Below are 21,045 nucleotides of genomic sequence, written 5' to 3' on the forward strand. Positions count from 1 at the left end.
GAGCCTGATGCGGGGCTCAAACTCAGCAACCGTGAGATCCTGACCTGAGCCAAAGTTAGATGTCTAACTGACTGAGCCACCCAGTTGCCCCTATTCCTATACATCGCTCATCCTCTCCCTTCCCCTCCATTTTCTTCCATTTTTTCACCAAATGTCCACACGTAAGGGTCACGGTTGGGGATAGNCAGAGAGAGAATGAGTAGGGGAGGGGCAGAGAAAGAGAGAGACACACAGAATCTGAAGCAGGCTCCAGGCTGAGCTGTCAGCTCAGAGCCTGATGCGGGGCTCAAACTCAGCAACCGTGAGATCCTGACCTGAGCCAAAGTTAGATGTCTAACTGACTGAGCCACCCAGTTGCCCCTATTCCTATACATCGCTCACCCTCTCCCTTCCCCTCCATTTTCTTCCATTTTTTCACCAAATGTCCACACGTAAGGGTCACGGTTGGGGATAGCTTTGGGAGGAAGGTCATCAAAAATGATGCAAGATAAGGATAGATTTTTCTTTTTCTTTTAGATTTCGGTACCTGTTATGCATTAATTACCAGGGACCAGGCTAGGTATTCAGAAGTCCTGGGGATTAGGAGATAGCTCAGAGACAGAGACAAAAAGAAAATGTATGGTTTGCTTTTGAGGAAAGGAAACTGGGTCTGGAATAACTGAAATCTCTAAATGAACCAAGATAAAGGCAAGTTTTAAACGTGGGCACACTTAAAAGGTTGGACTTCCCAACTGTCATTAATATATCCATTTCCAAACACAAGGAAAACCCTATTTAAAATCAGTAAGTGCAGTATCTTAGAGAGCAAGGCCTTTGCAGGTGATCTCAGTTTCTGGCTCTAATGGGTTTAAATGAGAGCTCAGAGAACTTTCCTCCTGAGTACAAGCTTACAGATTTTCAGATGGGGACCAGGGTGGGCTTTGTAAGAGTGCCTCTGTTTGGGGACCTCAGGAATAGCAGACATAGTGTTGATCAGAGACTGCCGTTGCTCAGTTAAAGACAAAAACAACAGACCATCTCTTAAGTGTGGTTAACATCCTATAAGCTGGACAACTCTTGGACTAAGGCAAGAGGGTTAGAAAGCTGCAAGATTAGACACTTCGTATGGGTCCCTTCAGGACCACTGATGGATACCACAAGTGTATATCTGTCACACTACGTTCTAAATGCTAAACAACTCTGCAAGTCTGAAGCTCCCTGCCAGACTCCATGACACTCCTATTAATATACAGTGTCCCCCAGAAACAAATATGAAAGACGCAGAACAAGATTTATGGACATGTTAATTATAGCATTATTTATAATAGTAAAAAAAATGGGAAGTTAAATGCCTAACACATAGGTCTGTGGTTCAATTATCTCCTATCTACATTACACAGCCATTAAGAATCAGGTCTTTGAGGACCATTTGGTGACAAGAAAAATATGATATACTGAGAATTCAAAATTGTACAAAACTGAAGACAGTATGATAATATTTATTTATGGGTTTTTCCCTCTGGTCATATATATGCATATGATGGGAAAGAACTAAAATAAAATATTAATAGTGGTTATCTCTGAGTAATGAGATGCTAAGTTATTTTTCTTCACCTCTGTATTTTTTTCTGTAATTTTCCAGTTTCACACAGACTACTTCTTTTATAATATATTGTTTTAAGAAAGCAATGGTCAACTCTCATAAGAATATCCAGCTAAGCCTGCACCAGCCCTGTATATAATTATTATTAATAAATAATATGTAAAGTTCCTAGCCATGTGAATAATTATAGTGAAAAAAAATCTGTTATGTCTTAGTAACCTCTGGGCGAGAGGCCTTAAACCTCGTGATCTGCATTAAAATTCATCCCATTAAATTCTGCCTTCTATATTAAATACGACTTATGTGGTTAGGTGAAGAGAGGGAATTGATACTTGTTGATACTCTCAGCCAGGTGTTTATGCAGCTGATTTCCCTCAGTACCCTTATGGATGAGGAAGGTGAAGGTCAAATGACTTGCCCTGGTCACGTGGCTATTTAGGGATCAAAATGGACCCAGACCTTCCCAATCTGGTTTGAAAGCCTTGATGCCTTCTACCACCAGAAAGCTGATGGAAACTTGAGAGGAGACACAGACTTCATTTCAGACTTTAAAAATACCTTCACCAGATACTGTACAAGAGCTTCTAATGTGTGGCCCAAATAACCAATAACTAATTTTTTTTTCATTCACATAACCCAGCAAAGGTAGTACAGAACTGCCTAAAGGAGACAACATTACAGACAGAAAAGAGCAAGACCCATGAATTATCCACCTGCTAGGAACCCCCTGAAAGAACAGGCAGTGATCATGAAAACTAGCCCAATCTTTGGCCCAGTGTGGGGGGACTTGCAGCTGCTGCTGGGCTCCATCATTCCACAGGCTTCTCACACCCTTGGTCATGGTGCTGCTCCTCCCTCCTACTTGGTTTCAGTCCTGTCTCTCAATAGTCATTGCTTCTATTGACAGAAGAGCCTACATCCTGGCTTCTAGAGAGGTCTCTTTCAAAGCTAAAACCTTTCTTCTAGTAAGGACGAAAGACTTCAAAGATGATCTTTCACTTTTATCATTGAATAATGAATGCCTTTTGACATTTCTCAAAATGAGAGGGACTAGATATTGTGTGAGGCCTATCTTCACATGCATCATCAATTTAATTTGACCAACAGATGAGCTTATAATTGTAACAACATCCCACTCAGAACCTCACAATTACAAAGTGCTTCCACATACATTATCTCATTGGCTTCTCACCATAAGCCTTACAGAAGGAAAGGTAGGGAATATCATTCCCCATTTTGTAGGCCAGGAATTAAGGCATTCTGCCACTTTGCCTTGTTGGATTTGATGGCGGCTTTCCTTGGGAGGCACAGAGGGACTGACTCTGAGGGAGGAGCATGTGAAGGTTCTGGTTGAGAGTGTGGCAGGCAGCAGTGTGTCCCAGGAGGGCAGGACTCTGGAAAAAGGCACCAGGGTAAGGCTGGGGTTTATGAAATACTGGAGAGGGAAGAGGAACTACTCAGGTGGCCACATTGCCTGTGGAGAGCCCTGTATGCATGGCTTCCTCGTCTGCTTCCTCAATCCTCTCCATTCTCCAAAGCTAACCCCAATCCCACCGATCCAGGGAGCTATTCTCAGTTACCCACCACCAAGAAACCACCGTAATAACATCTCAAGGTTTTCACATGCCTCAGCTCATTACAACATCATGACACGTTTCTGAGGTAGGCAGTGCCATCCGTTTTACAAATAGGGAAGTGAAGCTCAGAAGGGCTAACTTGTCCCCAGCTGAGACAGTGAATAGGCAGCAAGGTCCATATTTCAAACTAGACCATATCACAGCTGCCTCCCCTTCCAGTACGCTTCTCACATCCCGTAGATCACCCGTGTGTTCCCTCATCCCTCAACCCAGTTACAAGTTCTTTGAGGGCAGACAGCAAGCCTTCTATTTCCTCTGTAGCCACCCCCTCCGCCAGCACGTAGCAGAGTTCTGGGTACACGGTAGGCTCTCCATAAACGTCATATGTTAAATATCTGTTTTGTAGAAACAGTAGTTATTAAAGAGCAATTTTTTTTTGTACTTTGGATGTCAGGCTTTCCATGGTATATAATTAAAACAAGAGTGAACATGAAGTGTATAATTTCTCCCAGCTCTAGCTTAATCAGGCATTCATTACCATGTCTGATTCTGTGTTATGTGAAAAGAACTGCTTAATAAGCATTTTCTGTGATGACGATAATCAAATACGTACAGATATCAGAGAGGTTTTTAAAGAGACAAAAACACAACCATTAAACAGTGGGAGAGACAATGATCTACATAGCATAATATTCCACCCGAGACTAAAGAACTTCCAAGGCAAAGCGAGCCCTTGACTAATTTTGGGCAACGGGATATGCAGGGAACCCTAAGAGAGGAAGTCCATGCTAACTGGGATCCTGCACCATTATTCTTGTATCAAGAAGATGGATGCGCCATGCTCCCGATCTGGGTCAGAAACAAGAGAGGCATCACTTTCAAGGGCTTTTCTGAGAGACGGGGTTTGCTCTGAAACCTTTCCAGCATAGCAATCATTTCATTACCATCTTCAGTGACAAGGAAACTTAATAAGCATGCAATATGCAACTTATTACCCCTGTTTGGTCTCATTCCATGTGCCCTCCCAACACGTCAATAGTGTATAGCTTTGAAAATACAAAGGACTCAAATTCACGGAGATGAGAATTTTCATGGTAGAGATTAGCTCAAATACCTCTAAATTGACATTTGGTAATCTAAGCTGATGACAGTGTGTCTGTCTACCATATTTTATTGCCAAACCATTCAGAGTAATCTTATACACCACTGAGAGGCAGGATTTCTGATCTCCTTTGTGTTATAAATCAAGTGCCACGTATCTGTGGGCATTCAACCAACATCAAGCAACAAGAGTAAATACCGGGTTAGTGGTACCTACATTTGTGTCCTCATGGCTGTGGCCATTGGTCTCGACCAATTCCTTGGTACCTTTTAACTGCAAATTTCAAGAAGAAACAAAACAGAACAAAAACCCCAAATGAGTAAGCAAGCATCTCTGTTAAGTAAATATCATCCTGTTAACTCTGAATTATCTTAGGTTGCACTTTATAAAACTTCCCAGAAAAGAAAAAACAAACAAACGGAGCACATAATTTTAATGAGTCTTATTGAAATTAGTTTGAGACCAATATTTTAGAAAACTTGATGGCTGGCAAAAAATGGGTCTTGGTCATTATTTTTTAAATAATAAGATTAGAAAGCAGTTCCATAGGCATAAAATATATAAAATTGGTTCTTAAGAATAATAAATGATTTCATTTCCTAGTTGTATTGCTGTTAATTTAAACCCTGCAGTGCTTGCAAGTTGCCACCAGCTAACTGATGTTAGACTAATGATTACTGGTGAATGATGGATTTCCAGTTGGTCTAACATAGCGCAGCGCTACCGTACCTGTCCTCCTTGAGAACATATTTGAATGACTGGCACTTTTTTTTTTTTGGAGGCCTAAACAGAAAGATGATTTTCTTTTTTTTTTTTTCTTTTGCAAAGGAAGAATTGAGAAGACATTTCCTTGGTCACTGAGGCATTAGAAGAAAAGCTATTGCTCAAATGAGATTTTTATCAGTGAACATTTGAAAACACTACTCTCTCTCAGAAGGCTTAGGAATAATCAGTTATCTGGAGATTTCTGGAAACCTTTAATTGGCATTTTATCCTCGTCTGGCTCAAAGCAGACATTTGGAAGCAGAGAGCAAGGGCAAAGGGGAGGTGGGCCTCACAGCTGTTTGCCAGCACTTCTTCCTGGCTTGTTAATGCTTAGGAAGCAGCATCTTCTGTATCATCCTTTTTTATGCCTAAAATAAAATGGTGGGAAATAAATCCTTCAGGTTTGAAAGAAAAGACATACGTGTACACCCGCAATGTGTCTGATCCACATGCTGGTTCTTTCTGGTTATTTGTACATATTAAAACCAAAGCTTCTTTGGTGTGTGTGTGTGTGTGTGTGTGTGTGTGTGTGTTTTAAGGCAATGTCAAACCCTCAGCAAGAAAGCCATACGCTGTCAGGGCCAAGAGAGGGCTTTGCGAAAGGAAGGAAACCTGAGCCTGGGGCAGCTGACTACAGACCAGAGGCTCTTCGGCTCGTTTCTGCATCACTCCCATTTAGGAAAAAAAATTCCACCCGCTGGTCTTCGGGGCTACATCATGGGCGTTTCTGTACATGACACATACAGTGTGTCACAGATAGGAGATGAAAAAGGGGACCAGTGCCGTAGCAAGGCCATCCTTTATCAGAGGGCACAGAAGGACTGAACAAAACCCTCCGTGTTTTCCTGTCCGAAGGTGTCCTCATTGCAGGAGCTCCTCACCTTCTCTCTCTCTCATCGACCCTCTCGCTCACCTTAGGACCTGCGGCTCGTGCCTCCATCAGGTAGAGCGGGCTTAGCTCTGAAAGCTTTGTTCTTGTGCGGCAGAAGGCAAGGGCCCGCTCCACCTTTCCATGTTTCCCAGCACAAACATGCCATGGCTCTCCTCCCTTTTATGCAGATTGCGACGTGCAGTCCCATGCATGGCCTCCCATCTTTCAGCGCTCCCTGTCTGCAGGTTCTGTTCCCTCCCCTGCTCTCTTCTGCCAGACCGGCCCCAGCCCACCTCTTCCTCCTGCGGCGGTGGGCTTGCCACTGCTGTGCCCTCACCGGCCTCTCCCTGCCCTCCTGGCCTCGGGCTACTCCCTTCCTGCAGGTGGAGCAGAGGCGCATCTTGTCTGAGGCTACCTGGGCTTGTGAGCAAGCTCTGGATGGCAGACTCTGCCACCTTGGTACAGGAGATGAGGGGCGGGAGCCAGGGGGCCCGAGGGGGCCTAGAGAAGCTGTGTCCTAGCAACCAAGGGGAGCCGGGAACCTTCTGGGGAGCCCAGGGAATAACGCTGCCTTCCGTGGATGGGGTGGGGTGGGGCCTAATGATGGTAAGGGCCTTGCCTCACAACGTATTCTTTCTTTTTAGGATTCCCATCAAGTGGCATCGCTTTACATAGCAAAATACCAAGTCTTCAGAGAAAGGTGTATCTTCTCATCCCCCGTCCCCCGCCATGTATGTGTGTGTGTGTGTGTGTGTGTGTGACAGCAACTCTAGGCCCATGCAGTCATACTGTCCAGGAGTGATGCTATTTGTTTAGGCCGTGTGTGTGCAGGCACTGAAGATGTGTCTACACACGTGGTTACTCCACATGAGGCCAAAGAAAGCCTTTCAGGGCAATGCTCTTGGAAGTACAGAGGGCGTTTACGAGTGAGTGTCTGCGGCGTGTGGGCGGCTGCCAGGAGATGGAAGGAACATGCCCACCGTGTGCTCCCAACCGCAAGGATGACAGGGCCACCTGGCTCGGGGATCTCAGGACAACAGCCTGCTGGTGGCCATGCCAGCCAAGTACATGTAGCTGCGGTGTGTCACTGGCCTGCTCAGACACATGGCCTTCTGATGCCTTTGTTTGAAAAGGGCCGTGCCTTTTAAATTAGCACAGCAGACCAAAACAGGGTTCCTTCCCAGTCACAGGCCCTAGTGCTCTATTGACTTTGGGTGTTCTGCATCTTCGTCCTGTTCCCCATCGAAGTAATAGAGATGGAAGTATGAGGTTTCGCCACTGCCTGTGCGTGCACATCTCGCTCTCTAAAAGTGCATGCGACAGCAAGAATATATGAGTGCTTTCTGCAAAACTCACAATCTGGTTATCGTGACTGGGGTTTAGACTTTGAGTCTAACAGAGGCATGCCCTGGAGGTATTGCGGGTTTGACTCCAGACCACCACCATCAAGTGGGTCAACTGACTTTTTTTTTTAGGTTTTCCAGTGAATAAAAGTTAGACAAGAATATAGTGAAAACCTATTAGGTTGGCAATAGCATTATGTCTAAAGAGACCATGTACATGCAGGGTCTGAGTCATGTGGAGAAAGGACAAATCCGCCCCTCCCATCCCAGCAAATCGAGGAGGGGGGCTCTGAACAAAACGACAAGGCTCAGAGCTGTCTGATCAGGAGCAAACATGGACCAAATTCGGCACCACAATGCTGGGTGTCTCTTCATAATGTGGGGGAGGAAAGCCCGGTGACTTGAGGTCTCCTGGATGGTAGGTCACTGCGAATTTTGTCAGTAGTTTTCAGTTCAGTCTAACTTCTCCAAAATCATACAATAGATTCAGCCTCAGTCTGCATTATTTTATCTGCACTAATCCTATACTCATTAGTTTTCTAAAGTATTTTCCTTCAAAGCTATCAAGGCCTATGAAGTAGCCAACATCTTCACTTTCCCCTCACAAATCTCTTATACTTTTAGGGGAAAGTAACGCAAACTACATTTTCCTGCCCCGGAACCACAGAAAACTAAAAATCACTTGTAAAGTGACTGAGTCATGGTTGACTATATTCTCCCAACTTCACTTTTTTTAGATGTAACACTTTCAAAGTTATTTATACTATACAAATAACCTTCTCATAAACCACTGTGGGTGTGAAATGTAAAACAAGCTAAATTTGATCACCCCAAAGGGTTGGGGTTACGCTATGGGATTCTTTTCCTCCCAATTACCATTCATTACATTGCTGGCAGCAAGGAAGGCCAGAAGTAGGAAAGCATTTCAAGAGCTCTCCCGTGTAGGTACTGGGCTTAGATTTCACTCAGATTTCACTCTGCTGCCGAGCAATCCATCCATCTTACCCTGCTGTAAGACAATACTTTCAAATCCACTTATCAATGTCAGGCCACACTTCAGTATCAAAGCAAGCCAGGATGAAACGATCAGATTTACAAACTTCATAGAAAAGGTTTGTTGCTCACTGTGGTTAGATAAGTGCCCTGATGCACAAACGGGGAAGACTTTTTTATTTTAATGTCCCTGTGCATCAGTGTTCTTATTCAGATGTCTGCATGAGTGCCATGGGTTATACTAACCACATCCTCCTCACTATTACCCTTCAGAGGAAACTAGCCGCTTGCTTTGAGATATATCTGCACCTCCAGTAGTTTAAAAGTTTATCAAAATTCATTTGTCTTTGGGAATAAACTTTCGCACACCGCCGGCAGGCTCGGGTGGCCTCACCAGGTGCAGGGGTGAGCACAGGTTATAGATTCCACGTAACGAAGCTACCAGGAGGTCTGACAGGTTGCAGGCTGGCTGTCCTACAGACTGACTTTGGGAACGTCTGCACAGGTGTCCAGCACGAGTGACGTGTGTGTCCGTGTTTGAACCGACGCACGAAGCAGAGCAGTTGTGTTCACTTACTTGTTCCTGGAGGACTTTAAGTAATGCTTGTGTGTGTGACTGCTCTTCCTTTGCTTGTTCCAGTTCTGACTTCTTGTTGTTTAACTCCTCCTGGATGGTCAGCAATTGCTGTGAAATAAGAATACTTACAGTAAATATGAGTGATGGCCAGGCGATTGCAAGATATTAAAAATATCTATTCAAAAACATAAGATTTTTTATAGGTCTTAAAGGCTTCATCCAGACTTCAGCTAACTTTTTCGCTTTTAAAGTTTATTTATTTTGAGAGGGGATCGCTTCTCGGCCTTTTGGCTAAGATCAAGTGTAGTATTTTGAGAGGGAGAGGGAGAGAGAGGGAGGGAGGGAGAGAGAGAGAGAGAGCGAGCCAGCATGGGAGGGCCAGAGATAAAGGGAGAGAGAGAGAATCCCAAGCAGGCTCTGCACTGTCAGAGCAGAGCCCAACATGGGCTCAAACTCACAAACTCGGAGATCAGGACATGAGCCCAAACCAAGAGTCAGGGCTTAAGCGACTGAGCTAGCCAGGCACTCCCTTCAGTTAACTTTTGTGTGACCACCCCCCCTCCACCATTTAGTGTAACGAGAATTGCAGGTTTTGACACATTAGGCTGTTTGTGATATTGCTACACGATAAAACAAATCTGTTCTAGGTATTTGTAAAGGCACCATCATATTCCTTTGACCAAACATGTATTTGTCAAAATGTAGAGAACAGTGTTAATAGACAACATGCTTTGATAGATGAAGAAATTAATAAAAAATCTTGATATAATTCATCGACTGGTCCACCGTTACTTCATTTTACAGAAGACAGGAAAACAGGCTTCACAGTGGCTCCATGGAGCCTCTACTTCACCAAGTGGTTGGGGCCACAAAAGATCCTTTTACTTTCTCTGTTATGACGGTGATGTTTTATTAGATCAGCAGGACCGAAGTCCAAACTGCAATCAATATATCAGCTGAGAAAACTGCTGATATAAGCTGTCAAAACACTAAGCTATGGCCTACACTGCTATTTTTAAGCAGGGCCACTGAAGGGAGTTTTGTAAGCCTTGCCTTGAGCCTTCCTTGCCCTGTCAACTGTAACTCATGCTGAGGCTTACCTTGTCTGCCAAAAGCGCGGTGTGGCCCGGCACTAATTCTTTGGAACAGGGTTGTATGTGACTATAGACTTGGGCTGCGAAATGCATTCAAGAGCTTCAAAACAGGCCGTAGAAATAGCTGTGTCTACTTAAAGCTTCCTAACAGCAAAGGACTAGTTTGAAAAGACAGAAGAGCATTTCTTCTGCTACCGAACATAACAAATGCCACACTAATGATCAAAAATGTTAGTGCATTCCTGCCACGAAGGTAGCTGTCTCCAATGTCAAGGCTGCTTCTTTGGGGCTTTGACAAGCTGGCTGGGAGGCTGCCTGGCCCGCTCTTAACTATCAAGGACTGAATAAACACTGGCAGTGGATTTCTGATGCTTAAACCCACCAACTGGAAGGATTAAATTAAACCTTTAAAACCTAGTTTTGGGGTATGTTGGGGGGTGGGAAGCTCTCAGAAAAACACACTATGCTTTCTCTTGGGCTGGCTTGCTCTGTTCCCTTCTCTGGCACTGGATGTAAATTTAGGAACCGGCTTTGGTGCCCCCTAGCATAAGCGGCGATTTCCTTACAGTATTCTAACAACCCTGTTTCATCACCTGCCTGCATCATAATCACACGGGAGGTAGTACACACATCCCACACTGGCTCCCTTCGCACCCTGTGTGATGTAACTGTGCATCACCTGATTGAAGAACAGAAACCAGGGAGCCCACATGGTACCTTGGCATCATGACAAGTACCTAAAATGACTGCTTCCAAACATTGGGGAGTGACTGTTCCTTCACCGTCATTCGCTACGGGCCCCAGAACAGCTCCCGGGGGACCTGGTGTTAGATGATGCCCAGTGAATTTTTACGTATTAGACAAGCTTCAGATCCGATCCTTGAACCTCCTTTAAAATTGAGCCAAAGGAAGGACAGGAAATTGCCGTCAAGAGTAGGTAGCTCATGTTTGTTCACTGCCACAGTGAGTTTGTTCACTTGAGGCAGCAACATTTAGAAATAACTCATGTTCAGGGCAAGGGTTAGTGATGGTGCATCTGTTCTAGGGAAACCATGCAGCGGTGGAAAATGAAGTTGCACAAAGTCCTTGGACAACACGGAAGCAGCTCACAATACACTGTTCTCCCAACAGAGACCTCAGCTCACCCACAGGTTTCAGTAAGTTTTGCAACATGTTCATGTTCATAGAGAAGGATCTGGAGACTTCGGGTGAGTGGATTTAAGGATTTTTAGGTCAGTTTTGATCCACATGTCTACAACCCTTCTTTATTCTATTCTCTCTCTCTCTCTCTCTCTCTCTCTCACACACACACACACACACACACACACACACACACACACACACACACCTTCCCTTGACCTCATTTTCCACTTAAGCTTCCATCTTATTCCATTCCTCTTTGGAATCACACTTTTTATTACTTTTTTATTTTATCTTATCTATTTTATTTTTAAAAAGTTTTATTATTGGGGTGCCCAGGTGGCTGGCTCAATCAGTTGAGCATTGGACTCTTGATTTAGGCTCAGGTCATAATCCCTGGGTCATGGGATTGAGTTGGGCTCTGCCCTCAGCATGGAGCCTATTTAAGATTCTCTCTCTGTCTCTCTGCCTTCTGTCTGTCTCTCTCCCTCCCTCCCTCCATCTGCCCTTTCCCTGCTCACATGCACTCTTTCTCTAAAATAAATAATAAAAATAAATAAAAATAAAAATCTTTAATTATAAGTATAGTTGACATATAATGGTATATTAGTTTTAAGTATACAACATAGCGACCTGACAAATGTACGCATTGCTCAGTGCTGACCACAGGAAGTGTGGTCACTATCACCACACAATTACTACACCATTATTGACTATATTCTCTATGCTGTACTTTTCATCTCTGTAGACTCACACTTTTAAAAAGAAAATGCCTTCTCTCTCATCCCCCTTTCCTTTCATATGAAGGCAATCACTTTCGATGCTTTCTCTCTTTATTTGAATGTGTTGTTCTAAAATAAACATCATTGTTTTTTGAGTAGGCATTTTTATGCGATATTGCCGTATTTCTTGTTATTTATGTTTTTACTGAGGATTATTTTTTAAAGATCCATTCGTGTGAATATGTGTAGATCTAATCTGTTGCTCCTGATGGCTGTATAACAATCTACAAGGTACATCCACCCAATTATACCTAATCTACTCTCCCAGAGAAAGGCACCCAGAGGGTCTCTAGTTCTCCTCACTCTGTACAAGGCTGCATGTGAGTGCAGGGGACCTTACGGGCTTGCAGCAGAATTCCCTGGCGCGCACACCCAGCAGGGGAACCCCGCTTCCCAGGGCGTGCCTCAGATGTCAACTCGCCAAAGCTGCTGGGCTGAATGTGTGTCCCAGTCCGCCCACCCACAGTCATGCTAACACTTAGCATCATCCACCCAGCTTTCTACTGTTTGTCAGACAATTCTAATCGTTGTCTAATCATATAAAGATTATTCATTAGAAAATGTTTGGGTACTTTCTCTAAACTCCTTGTGATTTTAAACGTCTCATCAGATGCTCACTAGCTGCTGAACTTTTCATTTATACTTCAAGGGTAGTGGGTCTTAATATGGGTAACTTTTCAAAACAAGACTGATTCCTGGGCCCTCAGGAAGACCAATTAACTCAGAATATCTAGGCAGTGATATTTAAAAAACAAACAAACAAAAAACAAGTGCCCGAACAGATAATTCTAATGTGTAAATGTGATAAAAGCCACGGTTTCCTTTAATGCTCATTTAAAGCTCATTTCACTCCACTGTGACTCCCACCTACAGCACCCACTCAAACTCTCCTCACTGAAGTCATCGGAGCCTTTCCACTTGCCGACTAGCATGCGAGCTTCTTTTCTTCTTGCTCCGTGCCTTCTCTGGGTGCTCTGTTCGTCCCCATGGCCTCAACTCCACATACAAGGGTGGCTTCACAGCCTCTGCCTCATCCCTAAAACCCTCAACCACAGCCCCCCCCCCCCCAACATTTTTTCATCACCCTGGTACCCTCCCCACCCAGTCCTCTGCCTTTTCTCCCTTGCATCCGCACTGTCATAGTTAAGGCAGCCCCTCTCCTCTCCTCTGGATCTGCTTGTCCCCCGTCATTCATCCTATACTCCTCACAGAAATGACCATCTAAAAATGAGAACTAGAAGAGTAATACTAAAACTTGTATGTAACCACAAGAGACCTCAAAAATCCATAGCTATCTTGAGAAAGAAGAACAAAGCTGGAGGTATTACAATCCTAGATTTCAAGATATATTACGAAGCCATAGTAATCAAAACAGAATGGTACTGGCACAGAAGAATAGACAAACAGATCAATGGAATAGAACAGAGAGCCCAGAAATAAACCCGTGCATATATGGTCAGTTAATCTACAACAAAGGAGGCAAGAATATGCAATGGGAAAAGACAGTCTTTTCAATAAATCGTGTTGGGAACCCTGGACAGCTACGTGCAAAAGAATGAAACTGGACCACTTTCTTACACCATGCACAAAAATAAACCCAAAATGAACTAAAGACCTAAATGTGAGACTTGAAACCATAAAACTCCTAGAAGAAAAGGTAGGCAGTAATTTCTGTGACATCAGCCATAGCAACATTTTGCTAGATAGGTTTCCTAAGGCAAGACAAACAAAAGCAAAAATAAACTATTGGGACTAAAACAAAATAAAGAACTTCTGTACAGTGAAGGAGACCATCAACAAAATAAAGAAGCAATCTACTGAACGGGAGAAGATGTCTGCAAATAACATATCTGATAAAGGGTTAATATCCTAAGTATATAAAGAACTTGTACAATTTAACACCAAAAAATGCTGTGTGCCTGAAACTAATGTAACATTGTGTGTCAACTATACTTCAATAATAATAATTAAAAAATACTTTTGGTTCCCCAAACTCTACTGGATAAAATCCAAACCCCTGATCTCATCCTTTCCTGGATGTGTGAGGTCCTTTCATGACTCTGTGACAAGATCATTACCCAGAATTCTTCCTGACAGGCTCCTATTCATATTTAGGCCAACTTAAAGAATGTTTTTCAATGAGCACCACCCATATGAGGGCTTTATACAATAGCAAACAGCCCCATCCAATAGGAAGACATGAACTCCTCCCTAGGGCACATAGTTTAGCAGTGAAGTGGGGGCTCGATTAAATTCCCACTTGCCCATTTGGCCTGGTGCCTTTGTCCAAGGCAGAAGCTACACGACCATATGTAGTATCCTTGGGTTCTTCTGCAGTAAAGACTTCCTTCAATCACCCAAGCAAAGTTAATTGTCCTAACTTCTACACTCCCCAAGCATTTACTATGAAAGATTACCTTTCATAGGTATCTCCGCAATGAGACTATATCTACCAATGGCAGGATCATTAGGTCATCCCTAACACAGTATAGGTGCTGAATGAGTGGGGAGAACAGAAATGAATGAATAAGCTTACTCTGGTTTCCCTACTTCTATGGGATTAAACCAGGATCTAACAAAACAAAAGAAAACAAAACAAAAACGGCACACACATAGACAAAACCCAAAACAACCACAATAATAAAAGCTACCTGAGGATCTATCACTGGGTGATTTATCGCTCTAGACATATGGAGACATATGGATATATGAAACTTTCAGAGGAAAACAGCAGCTCATTTAAGACATTTTGATTCATTCCTCTGGCAGTTCCAGATAGCCTTCTGAATATAACAGGGACTATTTCTTGAAAGGCTAAGGAAATCTACTCAATGAATGTATAATTTTATAACTTCTTCCCCATGTTCCACCAAAAACAGAACACAACCACCACCGGAGGAAAAATACAATCAACACCCCTCAGCTGTTTTCTGAATTCTTCAAGATTAACGTTTTCTTTTGTTTACAAAGCATAAACTCATGAAGCTAATATTTAGGTATTCAGAGCAGTGCTGAGTCACAATCGTTATCCTTCATTTGACTAGATGTCCTATAAAAACAATGAGATAGTCCACAACCAGATAATTTAAGTCAGTCTTTCTGGTTCTTTTTCACTTGAAATTTATGCGGCTGTATCATATTCTTTCTAGTTGGGATGTTTAAGTACTAACGTGCCTCAATTACGGAGGTTCACAGGCAGCTAGAACTTAATCAGAAGAGTCTCTCGGTTGGATTGGCTGACTGCAGCATAATTTTAATTTAACATCGGAGAGTATGACATTAAGCAGATGCACTATTACAATTTTTGGTGGTTACAACTGAGTGTGTTCCAATTAGACAATTATCCATATGCCAATCAAGTGCAAATACTCTGGCAGACAATAACAGGTAAATAAATGCCGTACCTGACACATCTTGGGATTTCCAGGCCACTGATTTAATAGGATCATTTGTAATGCTCTTTGGGGATGCAGACTTCAGTGTGTAATGGGTCTTTCTCTCTGACAAATTCAAAGAGCATTACAAATGTTATTTGGAGCCCCAGAATAAGTGAGGTCACATTTCCATTTTTACAGATGGGCGAGTCACAGGCGCACAAAGGTTAAGTCGTGTATCCAGGGCCACACTGTCTGGGAGAGACCTACCACCGGTATATCTCAATTTTCCTGCTTTAAACCATGGTTCCAACCCTGGCAACCACACTGCACTGTCACTTTACAATGGAAATCAGGACACACCCAACTTGAAATCCCCCCAGCAACGACCTCTGCCTAGACCTTTGCCATTTCCACTTTACAGCAAGCCTTGTGGCAAACGTGCTTTTGTGGATACCTCTGTGACCGCTGCAGTGGATTGAACTTTGCGTTAAACACTATAACTCCTTTTTTGTCCCTTTTCCTTAAATTTTATAATTTTGCTGCCAAGGTAAAGTTTTGGTATGGCCAACAGATTATCTAAGGTTAGATTCATGCATAAAAGTCTGGAAATATTTGAACCCATAGAGGGTCTCAATTTAAATTTAAATGTGTTTTTGCTCCTTTGATTCAGTTTTAATAAATGTTATTCCCTCTCCATAACTTTGCTATAAATTAGATGCCCTACCCAGGGGGATATGCTTTCGAAGCCAGTAAAATATCGCCCAAGTACAAGAAGTCCAGGGACTTCCAGAGGCCATGGTAGAAGTGACTCTGACTGAACGGACCAATCGCAGCAGTCGGTTTAGTAGCCAGGCTACGCAGCAACGCCTGAGAGCATACAGCATCACTATGGTGGTGCCCCTGGCCTCCAACCCCAACCTGATTTCTCTGTACAGTTCAGTCTGCGATCTGAACCTCACCTATGGCCAGCCCTGCCAGACCCTGGTCACCTTGTCCTGCTAGAAGGTGCCTGGATTCATCCATTAATCCTTTCTTCTTGGTGAGATCCTGCTACCCAAACACAGCTTACTGTTCTTCTGCCTCCCCTGGCACCCCAGTACCCTCCACACCCTCCACCTGCTCTCTCTCTTTTTTTTTTTTTTTTTTTCCGAAAGGATATAGAAGTTTATGGAATAAGCCACAAAGGAACGGCAGGCAGGCCAGCAGAGGAGAGGCTGTCTGCCGCCCTCTACCCTCACAGCCCTGTTTTGGTTCTCACGGATTGCAGAGCCACTTGGGAATGTCAGCCTTAAGTCCCGCTGATGAAGCCACCTGGGCCTGCTTTGTATCCATCACGGTGAATCCTGGGCCAATCCCTGTTTGTTCAGGAAAGTCAGAGATGTGGAAAATCAAGTGCGTATTATCATAACGTAAAAGCAAGGCTGTGCCTAAAGGCAAACACATCGAACAGTGTTCCTGACAGAGGAGAGAGAGCTGGCTCAGGGGAAGGACAGTCATTTGCCACCTGGTAGCAACAACTTTCACTTTTCTCCTTGGGGGGGAAAAAAAAAAGATGGAATTGAACCAGCCTGAATTTTCTTGTCACACAAGGTGGTAAGACTACTCAAGATCTATTCTAGTTTAAAATGTCATCTGCTTCCACCTGGGGATGAAACTGCACTTCAATTTACGGCAAGGTACGAGGGTAACCAAGCCTGTGGCCCGTTTTATCAACTGCGGTGCCTTCCTCTCTGCCTCCAGCATGGTGACCCCTGGGGGGGAAACATCTCTGGGAGAGAGCTCCACTGTTCAGATGACTGATAACAGGAACACTGGATCATAGAAATGAAATTGTGCTCCGAGTCTAACATTCTATTACACCAGGCTATACATATTTAATTCCTTGGGTCTTTCCTCATAAATCAATTCCTTCAGGCCCTTAATCTCGTCAATATCTTTTCTGATATTGAATTTTAAATGCCATTCTCATTGCTAGGCAGAAAGGCAATCTCTTGCTCATGATGGGATCAGGCTTCATTTATAGCCCAGAGATGCCTGGAGTGCAGCCCTCTTCCCTGACCTGGCTGTTAAGATCCTAATGTCAGAGCCAAGCAGCCCAAACAGGCCTGACTGAGGCTGCCCTCTGTCAGAGGTCGAGACCATGAACCCCGGGGTCATGACTATCAGTACCCTGGGAGCCTGAGCTGGTTCTGGGAAGCTGGTGAGAAAGCAAGTGTTTTCAAGGGTTTGGGTCCTCAAGGAGGTGCCTGAGACCCCGGGGCATGAAGCACCCTGCTACCCACCCAGGCCAGCGTGCTCTGACGAGGGGGCCTTTCTTGGAACGTGCGAATAAGGGTCTGATGGTAGGACATACACAGTGTGCATACATCTGAGCAAGATCTCACAGGGTGTGGGCGCAGGCTGTGGATTCTCTAAACCAGGGGAAGTGCACAGCCCCCGCCCCCCCCCCAGAAGGCATGGGTGTTTCCAAATTCCCGGGGTCTGGCTCATAACACTGGGCTTTCTCTTACTATAGAGAAAGGGAAAAGTCCACACATTCGTGCGTCTTGCAAAATTTCCAAAGGGAAGCAGTAGTGATAAAGGTTTTAAGACTTCAAGAGTGACCAGGAGGTTGGGAAACACAGGGAAACACGGACATGCAGATTTTGGGGACTAAGTCTGCAGGCAGTGGGGGGAGGGGGAGTGGTATCAAAGGCCAGCCCTGGGAGCCGTCTGCCTCAGTGCAGGAAATAAGCAGGTGCAACTGTACAAAATTTAACAAAAAACCCCAACTAAAGGTCCAGCCATTTATTATCACTGTGTACCAGCAATTCTACACAAAAATCAATGATAAAATACTCCTTTCTCACAAAAACTCCTTTGTTGTTGTCCTAAAATTGCTGCTGTTATTGTTAGGATTTAATATGTATGGAATCTTCAAATGAGCACATTTTCACTACGTGGCCTTTATCCTCTGTGCAGAAGCTAATTTGGAGAATGTCTAGTTTCTTCTCCCACTCCCAACCCTCCCTGCCTTCCCCCCACCTCACCCACGGGACTCGCTTTAGAATCAGTTGAGCTTTAGCTCAGAGCCTGGAGCCTGCTTCGGATTCTGTGTCTCCCTCTCTCTCTGACCCTCCCCTGCTCACACTGTCTCTCTCTCTCTCAGAAATAGATTTAAAAAAAAAAAACAAACATAAAAAAAAGAATCAGTTGAGTTTGCCTTAGACACAGGGTCTCCAATCCCATCAGCACTACAGGCTTTCCGACATGGATACAGATTTGAAATCAACAAAGGTAGCACAGACTATTGCAAAGACTAACAGGTAGAACCTGAGCTACTTCAGTTCACTGTGCCGAATCCATGAAGGCATCTTTATGTTTAAAATTTAAACTGTAAAACACGGTGAGAACCATGAGCGGGATAATTTTTGGTAAGTGCAAACTTTAGTTCCAATGTTAAGTATTCTTACTGATTTTTCAGTATTTTAGAAATTGAAATGCATTCTTTTTATGTTATTTAAGGTCTTTTTTTAATGTTCATTTTTGAGAAAAAGAGAGAGAGAGAGAGAGAGAGGTTGAGAGAATCCCAAGCAGGCCCCACCTCTGTCAACGCAAAACCCGAGGTGGAGGGGGTGGGGCTTCATCTCAGGAATTGTGAGATCATGACCTGAGCCAAAAATCAAGATCGGGATGCTTAACCAACTAAGCCACTCAGGTGCCTTATTTTTAAATTATTATTTAAAATATATTAAATAATATTTTATTATTAAATATTATTAATATTATTATATTTATTATTTATAAATAATATATTATTATTTAAAAATAATAATATATTATTATTATGCATTATTTTTAAATTAATTGTTTGCTTTAAAACTAAAGGACAANCAGGAATTGTGAGATCATGACCTGAGCCAAAAATCAAGATTGGGATGCTTAACCAACTAAGCCACTCAGGTGCCCCGAAATGCATTATTTTTAAATTAATTGTTTGCTTTAAAACTAAAGGACAAATGAAGAAAATGTTACGTCAGTGGTACAATTAGTGGTTTCCTGAACTGTACCTTTTTCCTTTGGCTTTATTAAAACTCTTGCTTATTTACTGGACAATTATTTACATACTGTTGTCTGTACCATAATCAAAGGATCAAAGTTCAAACTGTTAGTTGGATTAAAACAAAAACTACTGAATAGATGGTTGTTATTTTTTCCCCTTACACCGTACCACTGTAATTTTTTTGTTTTGTTTTTTTACAGGCATAATTATATGTGAAAATCAACAGGAAAAATGTCACTGTCTGCATTTCCTCCCTAGTTATTATTCACTTTATTTTATGATTATTGCTGAAAATAATTTTGTCATTTAGAGGAGGATGTTTAGGAAAGGATCCTCTCTGAGTGTCAAATTACACTAGGCACTAGGTGCCCCCCACCCCCCTCCCCAGCAGGCAGCCCAGTGCCTGGGCAGGAGGGGGAGATCATGACCCTGGCCTGCTGGGCTGGGGTGTAGACGGGGGAAAGAAGGACAGGTATCATCAGACATGGTTTTAGAGACCATTTCTTTTGCTTGAATATCCTCCTAGGAGGCACTTGTATTAAAAACAGATACTTCTTAGCATTTTATAATCCAATGGAGTTACTGATCATAATACTCTATATCCTGAGAAAGCAACATTCGTATGAAAAAACAAACGGTATATATATATGTATATACATATATATACTGCCATATTTATATATATATATATATATATANNNNGAAAAGGCAAAAAACAAGCCACTAGTTAGCATTTCAAAGGCTATCATGGTTAGCTTTCTTGCTGACCTGAACTGCTGTGTGACCTGCAAACCACTTTAGTGTTCTGGTCTCTTCTTTTCTCTCTCACAACTGTGTCATGAGGAATAATTTATCACTTGAAAAACAATAATCAATTAATTTCTTGAATACTGAACACAGGAAAAGCCGATGCAAAAGAGCTTTGGAAGGGCCTAAAACCTATTTTCCTTTCCTCAAATGATATTTCTTTTTTAAGAGTGTAATTTGCAGGGTCATTTCAGCTTTCTGGTTTTCACTTTCTTCACATGTTAAAGATGACCATACTCGCCGGCGGGATACTGTGGAATGTTCATTAAGCATGTGAGGCTCCTTGAATAGCAAAGGGCACCAAGTTAAATGAAAGTGCTCTTCTTATCTTCTTAGCAAGAATGGAGACGCTAAGACCCAGCAAGGTCAAGTGACTTTAAGCTTACGTGAGTGGGCTGGGCGGGCAGTACTGGGGATTAGCATTCCAAGAGAAAGGGCTGTGGCTCAGCCCTACCCTAGCCAGGCTGGTTACCCACCTTCAGCCAATTTTCAAAACCCAGGGCCAGCCAACTCGAATTAACACCATTCATGCAATTCACAAGAGAAGGCATCAAATGCTTTGCTGAAGTAGGAGTATATGTCAATGATATTCTCTCCATTGCCTTTGCTGGCAATTCCACTGCAAATGATAATCCAATTAGCTGGGATTTATTTATGCCTATCACTTTTTCCCCCCAATTATAGGAGGTGGTCATCACCCTAGCCTCTGGGCACATGTACAGCTGTTAATGTAGGAATTTAAAATATTAACATGCTTTCCTGCCAGATTGGCCCATTTACCTCAAATAAGAACTTGATTGAACAGCTGGGTCTTGCACTGTGCCCTAAAGGCCAGTAGAGATTTGCTCCTTCTTTGCAGGGTTTACAACCCAGTCATGGTCAGAGCTTGTAACTCGAACACCCTTTATGGGTGACTTTTGACCGAAGTCCTGTGGCCATCTTCAGAGGTGGTTTATACAAAGTGATCTGGGCCTCATTCAGTTTAGCTCCTGG

At 43.2% G+C, this 21,045-nt stretch overlaps 1 protein-coding gene across 1 annotated transcript in view; it reads right to left on the minus strand.

The window, feature by feature from the left end:
• ENOX1 (ecto-NOX disulfide-thiol exchanger 1) overlaps window positions 1–21,045 on the minus strand; it is a 418,486-nt gene that overhangs the window by 51,825 nt on the left and 345,616 nt on the right. The window contains 2 exon segments of the mRNA XM_077778774.1: window positions 4,478–4,534; window positions 8,811–8,918. Coding sequence (XP_077634900.1) covers window positions 4,478–4,534; window positions 8,811–8,918 — 165 coding nt within the window.

This window comes from Crocuta crocuta, unplaced genomic scaffold (genome assembly GCF_008692635.1).
Source record: "Crocuta crocuta isolate KB4526 unplaced genomic scaffold, BGI_CrCroc_1.0 scaffold586, whole genome shotgun sequence".
NCBI lineage: Eukaryota > Metazoa > Chordata > Mammalia > Carnivora > Hyaenidae > Crocuta > Crocuta crocuta.